The sequence below is a fragment of the Microchirus variegatus genome (assembly GCF_963457635.1).
Source record: "Microchirus variegatus genome assembly, chromosome: 4".
Lineage (NCBI taxonomy): Eukaryota > Metazoa > Chordata > Actinopteri > Pleuronectiformes > Soleidae > Microchirus > Microchirus variegatus.
In genome coordinates, this window is record NC_139805.1 from 18,116,645 (window position 1) to 18,127,986 (window position 11,342).

Consider the following 11,342-nt stretch of genomic DNA (forward strand, 5'->3'; position numbering starts at 1 on the left):
CATTCATCACAGGCCTCCCTGCAGGAGCAAAGCCAAGGACAACTTTGCTCTGTTCTCTGGGGTTTGGCTCAGTTCAGAATGTTGCCCTGATCTTGACATTTCAGTTTAAACACACACAGAGAGGTGGACGTTGGTACAAATCTATTTGTTTATTTATCCTGTCCCCCTGTGGAGAAAGACTTCAGTAAGAAAACTGCTATTCATTTCTGCAGCACAGAAGAGTAGCTAATATAATACTAAACTACATTTGTATAAAATAGAAAAGCTCACCTGTTTTAGAACTTCCACAGAGACTAAACAAAAAATGAAATCTATGGCTAAGTCCCTCCGTTCTAGAAGGTAATCTTTATCCCGGTGCTGTTCATCTCTATAAAGCAGAAGAGACATTTTTTTTGAGTAAAGCTCATTTGAAAATTGTTTTTTTTTAAAAGAAAGAAAAGTGTTGTGATGAATAAAATAAGAGGATCATCTCACCCTTTGGACTTTGTACTAGAGCGAGGCCTGTACTCATAAGACTCGTCCTCGGTGCCGCTCTGCCGCCGGTACCAGTCAAAAAGTGTGCGAAGCAGGGAGGGCAAACAGTGTTCTGCTATTGAGCTCATAGAGCTTATTAACTGAAAAACAAAATGCAAACATTAGATTCATATATTACAGGTAAAGCACATAACCTGCATTGTGTATGTGAACAATAAACGTATATCTAAAAAAATATACACAAAAAACAGTAAGCTGTGTGCAGAATGGTGCTCTACAAGCACAGATTAAATGGGTCTTCAATAACTGAACAGCAGACAGGAAGTAGGTATTCTCAACTAGTGAGTGGAATAATGTAGCTATTGATATTTTCAATACAGAATGTGGCACATTCAGCTTCACAGGCCATTTGGCTCTGCTTCATTTCATTTGTAGAACAGAAATGATACTGAACATAATTTCTCTGGACATTGCTTTTTTATTGCATCGGTGATCATGTCAGATAGTAATGTCTTACTTCTACAACATCGACAAGCAAATCAACTCGACAGTTACAAAGGTTCAGTGTATAAAACGTAGGTACATTATTTTTTTATTTGTCAGAAATTTAATATATAATAATTATACTTGTTTTTTTCAAAGTGTACAATCACCTGATTGTATGAATTATTTTCATGACCCCAGAATGAGCCTTTTATATTTGTATCAGGAGCTGAGTCAGCTCTACAGAGGTGGCCATTTTGGACCACCATGTTATTACAATAACCCAGAAAGGACAAACATCTTTTCACTTTTGATGCTAACTGACTGCTACATAGTTTCTCTCACACAGAGTTGAAAAGGAATGGTGAGGTGAAGGATATAAAGCTGTAACATGCAACTTCACCCACAGCTGTTTTGGTTGACAGCAGTAAACCACAGGACAAGTCAATACAGAAAACAAGAATTCTGGACTTCAGAGAATCAAGGTGAAAGTGAAGACATATGTCATCACATGAGGTGGTCAGTATGCTTAAACTATCCAGGTGTATATGTGTCTGTAAGGGCCAGTGCAGCGTAATGAGGGAGGTGGATGACAAATGCTAGGTAGGAGAGTTATTCAACTGCACCCCCTGCCCTTACGGCACCAGGCAGACACACTCCAGCGCCCCATGCTGATATACTGCTGAGGATGACACAGCGATTCTACACTCTCTCGCTCTCAATACCCATTTTCTCTCTCTCACTCACAATGGGGACAGCTGGATCTATAGCACCATATCCTCATTGGCTTTGTGTTGTGCTGAACAAAGCATTCTGCAGCAGGCGGACCCATTGTATAGAATTCTGCACCAGCTACAGATGAGGGACAGACGGGCCACTGAGCGGGGAGATTGATTGGGTGGAGTTGGGGATTCAAATACTGTGTACACTTACAAAAGGTGGAAGAGCGCATCTCTTGGGAAATGATTATGTCACATCCATACACTCCAGTGCTATACAGATTTTAACCGATAGATCATTATCATGGCTGATCTTACCTGGTCAAATTGTGCATCCTCCCCTCTTTGGAGGGATCGGGACAGGGGTTTCTCCTGTAAGAGCGATGTGACAAAAAGATACATTATAAGAAGTGTGGTACTTGCATAAAAATAGATTGTTGGTCAGCAAATAGCGCGGACATGATAACGAGAAAGCAAGAGGGAAAGAAAAAGAACATCATGCTTAAGTTGAGTAAGGGTCTGAAAGAGAGTGAGGTTAAAACTTCTGTTAAAGTCTGATCTATACTATCTATAAGTGGCAGAAATGGATAGAGAAAGTGTCACTCGTCACTGTTGTGCACCTCTGAGATTTTCTAATGTCGCGGACACAATATTCTTTTGTTCCAGAGTGTGATTAGCATGATTTGTCATCATCATCATGGAAAAACTTCATCTTTAACTGTTGGACCAAGACATCTTCTCCCTGTTGTTCTTTATTGGTTTAGTGCCACACTGACCACATCCATTTCTTGCACAACTGTTGTCCTCTCAGAAAAAGTAAATAAAAAACTCTGCTTCTTCAATTATAATCAAAAAATTAAAATATATTAATTATCAAAACAAGGGGGGGGAAAGCACAGATATGAATATTGATAAACAAGCCAACAAAAGTACCACCAAAGTAGAACAAAAAGTAACAATCACGATGATCGACTTCATTTATACTTTTAAAATGTAAGCTCAAGTATATATCAGGCTTCACCCTGCCACAGGACCCTCAAATAAAATAAAGGTACAGAGTTCATTAAAAAAAGGGAACAAATAACTAGAACAGGGCAGTTGAAGGTCAGCCACAAATGTCCGTTATTAATGATCAATTATGCAACTCATGGCCTTAAAGATTATGTGCCTCTCATGCCCGTTTCCTCAAACATCTTTTAGTTTTTCCTGAAACAGCCAAAGGCACTGGCAGTTAGTTGCAAAAGAGAAGAGGTTGTGTCAGCAGTGTGTGCCACATCACGTGTTGTGTATTGAATTTCATTTCCTGTGTTTCTAGACACCAGCATTCACCCCCTGTGGACTCACCAGTGGCTCTGCCATCACCATCTCGATCTTCTTCTCCGCCAGCACAGCAAACTCTGCAAAAAGGCTCTTGATGACGAACTCCCCAGGCTTAAGCTCGGGGTCGATGGTGATGCTCGACATGGCAGCAATGTTGTGTTTCTCCCACGAGAGGGGAGTCACAGAGGCGGGGGTACGACGTCTACTCACGCTGCTGCTGACTGGTGCAGAAGCTGCAGAGAGACCAGAGGGTAGAGGTTAGGAAATACTACCGCGAGAGTAAAAACCAGCAGGGTCAGACAAGGGACAACACTAAAGCTGATATACGCTCGCTCTAATAGAAAACAATGGTACACACGTTTCCTTAAGAGGCAAATTTACTGATGTGATGAAGGAGATCAAGAAAAAAATCCCTAAATCCCAAATTGTTTTATCGTCCACAGAAAAGAAAACATAGTGAAAACAATAACCCCAATAGACATTCATAAACCAAAATCTTTCTTCAATTGTGTTGTTGTCTAAATCCAGAATCTTTCTCTACCTTCTCGACTTCTCCCTTAGGGGTCACCACAGGGGATCTTTCAGTGATCCGCATATTTGATTTGGTAAAAGGTTTTACACCGGATGCCCTTCCTAATGCAGCCCTCACCATTTATCTGGGCTTGGGACTGGCACTGGAAGTACACTGGATGTGCACGCCCCGCATCATTATCACATTAAAGATACATTACACACCATTTCATTTCATTTCATTTCTTACAAAACTGATTCAGAAGAAAGACAAACGGACATGTGACAAGAAAAGGTTTGAATAATAGGTCATTACTTTGGGGAGAAAAAAACATTTTGATTTGAGACAGAGGTTGATACCACCCTCATGTCCGTAAAGTAGGAAACTAAGCGCCAATAGTGGAAAAGGACACAGTTAGCCTTGGTCTATCCATCCAAATTATCAAAAGAGGCCTTTCTGATTTTTACAAAGCTGTAGTTTCCCTTTCAACTGGCCAATATGTAGGTCAAATTGCAAATTGTCAAATAACAAATAATGTACAATTTATATACAAATAGGTATTAACATTTTCCCTTAGCTAATAACTATATTTTTTACTGCACTTCTGCTCCTCAGTGGTATTCAGTGCACATGGCACAAGTGTTTCTGTGGCAACCAGGAAGAAACAGAACAAAGCCTTTTCTGGGAGGGAATAAGGTAAAGGGTCAGTTGACTATTGGTGGTCATCTTGGCTCGATTAGACAAAAGTATAATTGGTCAATTCAGAGCAGTAATGAAGGGCAGAGGCAATGTGATCTCTTCCTCTGTCTTTGACTAGCCAAGTGTTTCATGACGTTAATGCAGTTTTCATGCATCCGAGTTTGGTAAATGGAAAATCATATTAGTAAAAGGACACTTGGGTAATTTTTCAGGTAATTTTAAGTGGAAACCTCAATGATTTCCATTTAGCATGTTTCAATCTGTAAAGATGCTTGAATGATATTCTTCTGACACCAGTCTCTTTCTTGCAGGACACACATACGTACATCCCGAACAGCAACTATTCAGTCCACCCACAATATATTGTACGTCTGTGAAGCTTAAATAACACCAATGAAACATGGACTCATAATTATGAAAAACTAGTCACACAATTATTTTGATAATCAAATAGGACAAAAACAGTGCAAGTTGTTGCATAAATGTTATATCTAACATTACAGGTCACCATTTGCCTGAAAGAAAGAAAAGATTTTAAGTAAATAAATGAAAAATGTGTTATTTAATTAAGAATAAAGTCATTTACAAATTAATGTCCATGTATTTTCTATAGCGCAAACAAACGTGGGAAAGTGGCAGGGCCAGTTTAGTCATGTTGGCTGTGTTGTGGTCTAGTTGTCCAGCAGCACAGAGAGCCTTTCAAGCATTTCCCTCTTTGTTTACTGTGCTTTACCAACACCCTCAATGATGTCACATAGCCAAGCTCCTCATGTCCAATCCGTGGCATGTCCTCTCCCCCCCTCCATCCTTTTCTTGTGTCACACTCTGGGTTAGCTGGATAGTTGAATGATTCAAGCACATCAGTGCCCCAGTGGTTGTACTTATTTTAACAACAACAACAAACATGCAATGCAGTTATCCTAGTTTTTGCTGAAAACTGCTGCCTGCTTTAAAACAGGAAGTGTAGTACCTGAAATGTAAGTGGTCATATGGTCATATCACTGACAAGTCTGTTTTCCCATTCAAATCCAAATGCAAAACTTCAAGCAAGCTTTTCTAATATGTAAAAAAATATGGGCTTGCCTTAAGCCTTAAGGCTTGGGGCTAAATCTACTGACAGAGGTTTCCAAGGTGACTGAACAATATTCAAATGAGCAAAAGCCAGTTTTAAAAATATAAACAACTTTTTGTTTTGGTTTATTTCCATGTCTACCTCAACATAAAAAACGGAAGAAAAGAAAACTCTGGCATCTTAAGTTTTCAATACACTTGAGCCTGAAAGATGATTCACACTGAAAAGAACTGACAGGCTGCAGCTGTAGTGCTCCGTATTAGTATAAGCATTTTATGATATTTAGCATCAGAAAATGCTTATCATGTTTTGTTGCGAGAGGCACGTTCTGCCAAGGTTCCATGGTAGTGCTTAAGAAACAGAGCACTCCGCAGGATTACACAACTACAAGAGCAGCGACTCCACCTTGTCACAGTTAAAATAAAGCCCTCCCAAACAACTGCTCACTTCCCCTGTCAGGACAACCAGAAACAACAGCACAAACACACACATACTGTTGGAATGCAGGGCCGTCAGTGCGTCCATTTTTTCAGAGAAAGACAAAAGAATCACTGCCGGTGTTTATGTGGCGTGGCAGTGCCAATGCTGCTCCAGTGTCTCAACATGTTGAGTCTCTGACAAGTTACTACAGGTTTATTTTTCAACATTAACCACTTCCAAATTAAAAAAAAATCATCTAAAAAGATGCAGGTCAAAACTAACTTGTTCGAAGAGCCTAAAAATTATCACTGCAAAACATGTCAAGATGCAAAAAAGGCATGCTCTCAAAAGAAACAAAAACTAATATGTGGTAAAAAAAAAAAACTTAAAACTACAAAACTGTGCCCTTTATGTTTTACTTTATAGATGAAAATATTATTCTGAATATAATTTAGAACAAAGTAAATCACAAAGTGAGAATTGTGACAACACTGAATTTATAATATATCATTTAAGATACATGGCTGGAAGTAGGAGCTGGAAGAGTTTTGTCATCGTGAAGGTTTCTGAAATGAAGCTCTGAACATCTATTAAACTCCTGCCAACCGTTCACTTGTAAAACAAATAATGCACATAGGATTACAAGTCAACAAACTTGATAATGCAATGTGCCCTGCAGCTTTAAAATATTAAAATACAAAGCCCTAAGGTTAAATGTTAAAATTAATTATAATTATATATTCCTATATTATAATATCATATAACAAACAATTACAGTCAAACAGAATTTATATTACTTGACCTGTTTAAAGTTAAGAAAAATTTGCAATAGAAACTGGAGCACCCGCAGCCTTCTATTCTAGCAGGTTAGCATCCAAATGTCTGTGCTGAATATGGGTTTCACATTGCTGTGGGTGCGAAGGTTCACATTGTTTCTGATGTGAAGGTGGACAAACTGGTTCTGTCACAACTTGACAGTTCACATCTGGAAAAATATTGCAAGGAGAGAAGTGCTCAGAGAGTGGTAGTGGCTGTTGGTGGCCAATTTTAGTTGCTACAGTCAGCCAATATTGTACATCAATAAAATAATAACAGTTACTATGATGACCAACCATTATTTCTGCCGCACACTGGCAGAGGTGGCAAAAACCTAATCATTAAGACTTGCTCACTGAAGTTAGAAGAAGTGAAGATGAATCGGCAGTGCTGGAGTACAAGCCTCTTTACTCGATCAGTTACGACATCATTCAGTCATTTATGTATATTTTGGCAGCTTTCAAGTTCAAAACAATGACTGAATTTAACATTCATTTTGGTCTAATCTGCATATCTCTTGACTGAACGAGGGAACCTGGGTATCAAATACCAACTTACAGAGACAAGAAGAACACAAACACCACATAGAAAAGTTGTATCGTGTTGAAGTTCATTTACTGCTTAGAATTGTTTACCAACAAACCCTGGCAAAAGACCAACTATTACCATGACACCTGTCTGGCAACAGATTATCCTTATTTGCTACTAACAAAAAAGTAGTAAATTCAAGGGAAAACGTATTCCTCTCTATCTTCATGCTCAATCCCTCCACAACCCCCAAATTATAATTGTGTTGATTTTAATTTACTTAATTTGGCATTGGCAAAATTTCAACCACAAGAGTGTATTCAACTCTGCTGACCAAAGTGCACTGTAAGAGCTTCTGGTACAGTCTTAAATTAATTTAATTCCAACAAGATACTTATATGATTACAGTGACTTAAAATAAAGGAAGGATCTCAAACTTTAGTCCAATGATTGGCTCAAACTACAAAACCAGATATATTCTGATTATGCCAACACTGTCATTTTTGTCTCTAAATGACACTCAAAATAGTGTTGCTACATAATTACATGGCTACACAATGTAATGCCTCACCTATTTTATCCTACAACTCAAAAGATTTCTCAGAATCATTTGTATTTTTGCCAGAGGGACTCTACAGGACATCAAATAAGACCTAACTCAGATTTTAGACATGCTACATTTTAATCAATCGATCAACGGTTCAAGACCAAACCACATCTCTGATCTAACCACTACTGATCAGGGCCGTTGATGCCAATTGATCTCAAAATCAAAACAAGGCAGAGTCACTTGGATGCCTTAGATATCATACAGCACATTTATGGACCAGACTTCATATGTTCCACATTTAGACCAGACTCATAGGATGCATCACTAGTTGTTATCAGTATGTCTGTGTACGTAATTGTGCCTGAGAGAAGCAAAAGGGAAGATGCCATGCTCGCATCTGCATCAGTAAAAGTCTATGAAAGTCCCTGTGTGATAGTGAGTCTGGGCAAACATATGCTGTTTTTAAAATCAAGACACTTGTTTAAGGTCTAATTGCAAAGGAAACCAGTAATGTCTATATTAATACAAGCAGAAGTGGAGTGATGAATCAGCTCCAACAATTGGGCAGTAACGATTGCTATTGCCATCCACCTTTGGCCATTATTACATTCCAATGAGACTGAAGTGGCTGGCTGCGCCTTTTCGATTCCTGATGCAATATGCAATGTATGGGAAGCTAATAATAGGAGGGAAGTGGAAGACAGATCAATAGTAAAGAAACATTAGCTGCCTAACAAAGAAGGGAAAGAAGGGTTATGAAAGTGGAGTGAAAAACAGGAGAGTGTTAGATGGTGCAGATTAGAAAACTGAAGAAAGCTGTGGATGTTAAAATTAAAAGTTCATAATTTCCCCGATATAAAGAAACAAAGGGAAAGCTGCAAGCAGCCAGTTTTTTTCCACCTGTGTTGTATGAATCATCAGATGCACATCAATAAAACATTATCTGAGGGACAACTAGGAGCCAGTAAAACAATGATGAGCAGAGGGAGTAGAGTAGACTCCTGAATGAAGAGGCTAAAAGCAGCCACCTGCATACACATAATACAAGCATGGCTAAACCTGGGCTAAACATAATCAGTCATCCTGACAACTCCATTAATAACTACTTTGTTATACAGGGAGGAGATAGGATATCTATGAGTATGAATTGCAAGCAAGCGCATGATTGTACACTGGTTCTGCTGGCTGTGTGTGGTAGATAAGTCTGATGGCCAAGTGTGGTATGTAAACATGTGTGCAACCTTGGCAAGGTACTCACAGCTGCTGCTCCAGGACTTGAGCAGAGATTTGATGCTAATCTCAAAGAAGACCGAATCCTGCAGGCTCAGCATAGTGGCTCCCAAAAGTTAGGCTTCACCACAAGGCACAAATTTTGCAAGTCTCCTGCCACTTTCAAACATTCCACTCCTCTCAAAAATGTACACCTTCCACAAAAAATCTTTACACTTTTGACACTTGCAGCTTCTCTAGGCTGTTTAGAGCCGGATACTATCCTCCACAGGTGCTCGTTAAAGGCATCATCCTGAATGACAGTGCGAACAGCGGCTCGGGAAATGAGATCCAAAAAGTGCTATCACTTTGTTTCCTCTGCAACCTAGTTCACTGAAGAAAGTAACTGCATTGGCAGAGGAGGCGCAAGAGCATTGCCTGGCTACTTGGAGAAGAATTTCACCTCAGCGCCTGCTGCCCCTTTGCCAATCCACAGAGTCCCTCATCCCCATTTCAGCACAAAAAAGTCCAGAAAGGCCGAAGACAAAACTGCGTGAGAACTTCTGTTCCCGATAGGGGAGTAAAACGCCGCAGAACAGTACACGATAGAAGTCTGAACAATGCACAGCAATATTTCTCCTTCTCTTCTCTTCCTGTGTGTGTATGTGTGTACCAGTCCTAGCCCGTGAGCACTTTCAGCCACCCTCCGCCTCCACTCAAAACTCTCTCTCCCTCTCCATTTGCTCATGAGCAGCCCCTCCTCTTCCCAGCTAGCTCCTGTTCTCTTACTGATGCCTGCTCTTTTTCTCACTGAGTGAGAGACGAGCTTGTTTCAACAGCAAACAGAGGCAGGAGCAGAGTGTGGGGGTGGGTGATGTCATCAAAATGCTGCGAGTGTTCCCTGGCCGTGGTTCAGCAATGCATACGCATGTCAGAGCTGCTACTGTGCTGCTCCTCCACTGGCCTATCAAAACGACACTTCCTGTAAGCTCTACAGCAATACTGATGCGTCATCCCTGACTGCAGTAGGAGGGAAAGGAAAGAATGGGAGGATGGAAGAAAGAAAGAAAGAAAGAAAGAAAGAAAGAAAGAAAGAAAGAAAGAAAGAAAGAAAGAAAGAAAGAAAGAAAGAAAGAAAGAAAGAAAGAAAGAAAGAAAGAAAGAAAGAAAGAAAGAAAGAAAGAAAGAAAGAAAGAAGAAAGGATAAATTGAACATGGGAGTGTGTCAACAACAACCTTTAGACGTAGTCTGAGTAAGATCTTCACTGCAAAAATATTCTTATGTAGTATATATACACATCGGTGTTGAAAACAAAGTAAAGTGTTCTCCAGCTCCACAATGAGAGAAGACCAAGTACATTAAGACATTTTAGAACAAACCATGGGACAAGGAAGGGCAGTGTTTTTCCTCATCTAAGATCATGGTATGATAGCAATCGCAGCCCATCTATTTGCTAACCTAAGTGTTCACACCCAGTAGAGTCATAAGCATTACATCATGCCCTGTCCGAATGCTACCAGTCATTGTAACACACAGAACGATACACAACCGCACTACACAGTGCATCAGAGAGCAAATGGCTCACTGTTGTTGTGTGAATGTGACAGACTCGCACATCTAACATGATTCATCTTTTATTTTAGTCTTACTTTGGTCTTTTTTCCTGCCCTTGAGCAGATTAAAAAAAAAAGATCCACATGACATCAAGTAATATTAGTCAAGTGCAGGATTAAGTTTGTTAACAAAATATTTGGAAGGCAACAGCACTGGAGAGGCTAGAGAAAACAAATGCCCTTTGTCTTCTTTTAGTTCAGTCTTCATTTCTCTCTCGCCCTCGGTCACATGTCCTCCAATACACAAGTTATGCAAAATGAGGCAGGGCTCTTTGTAAACAAACACAACACACAGCAGAAGCTTTGTCAAGCTTGGGCTGGTGTTACCCTGATGCAGGCTTCCACTGTGAAACTCTGCCTTGTAGTGATGTGATGGGCGGGGATTTTTATGACCCGTTATGAAAGCCTAACCTGACCAACCCTGCCCGCAACTGTATGCGTTAATGACCTGAAACCGACTGGCGAACCACAAATTTAGCAATCATTTTTGTGTATTAAGGCTTTATTTATCTTATTATACAAGGAAAAATATCAGGAGGTCTCACAGTGAGTGCTTTCCAGACGTTATATGTTTAATTTGAAGGTACATTGGGACATCAATTTTTTATTTTACTGAAAATACAATAATAATAATTATCATTGTTATTATTATTATTATTATTATTATTATTATAGGATTGGCTGGTGAAAGTAAGCATTGACAAATGTGGCTAATAATGCCTGTTAAAATTTTAAATTTTTAAATTTTATTTATTTATTTTATTTTTTAAATGGCACTTACACTGCCGTTTCAAAGCCGATTACATCATTTTCCACATGATGCACCTTGCATATAAACCACCAGTGGACATAGCGTATACACATTTTAAAGCTTGATATCACTGGATGTAGGCTTAAGTTCAACAAAGAACAGACAATCATCCTTAT

At 39.4% G+C, this 11,342-nt stretch overlaps 1 protein-coding gene across 1 annotated transcript in view; it reads right to left on the bottom strand.

Moving 5' to 3' along the window:
* The window catches only part of fryl (furry homolog, like), a 43,977-nt gene extending 35,041 nt beyond the window's left edge, over window positions 1-8,936 (bottom strand). Inside the window, exons 1-5 of the mRNA XM_083887880.1 lie at window positions 8,851-8,936; window positions 3,021-3,229; window positions 1,995-2,048; window positions 475-614; window positions 271-367 (exon numbers count right to left, since the gene is read on the bottom strand). Coding sequence (XP_083744006.1) covers window positions 271-367; window positions 475-614; window positions 1,995-2,048; window positions 3,021-3,229; window positions 8,851-8,923 — 573 coding nt within the window. The 5' untranslated portion in view covers window positions 8,924-8,936. The remainder of the gene's footprint in view (window positions 1-270; window positions 368-474; window positions 615-1,994; window positions 2,049-3,020; window positions 3,230-8,850) is intronic.
* Between the last annotated feature and the right edge of the window lie 2,406 nt (window positions 8,937-11,342).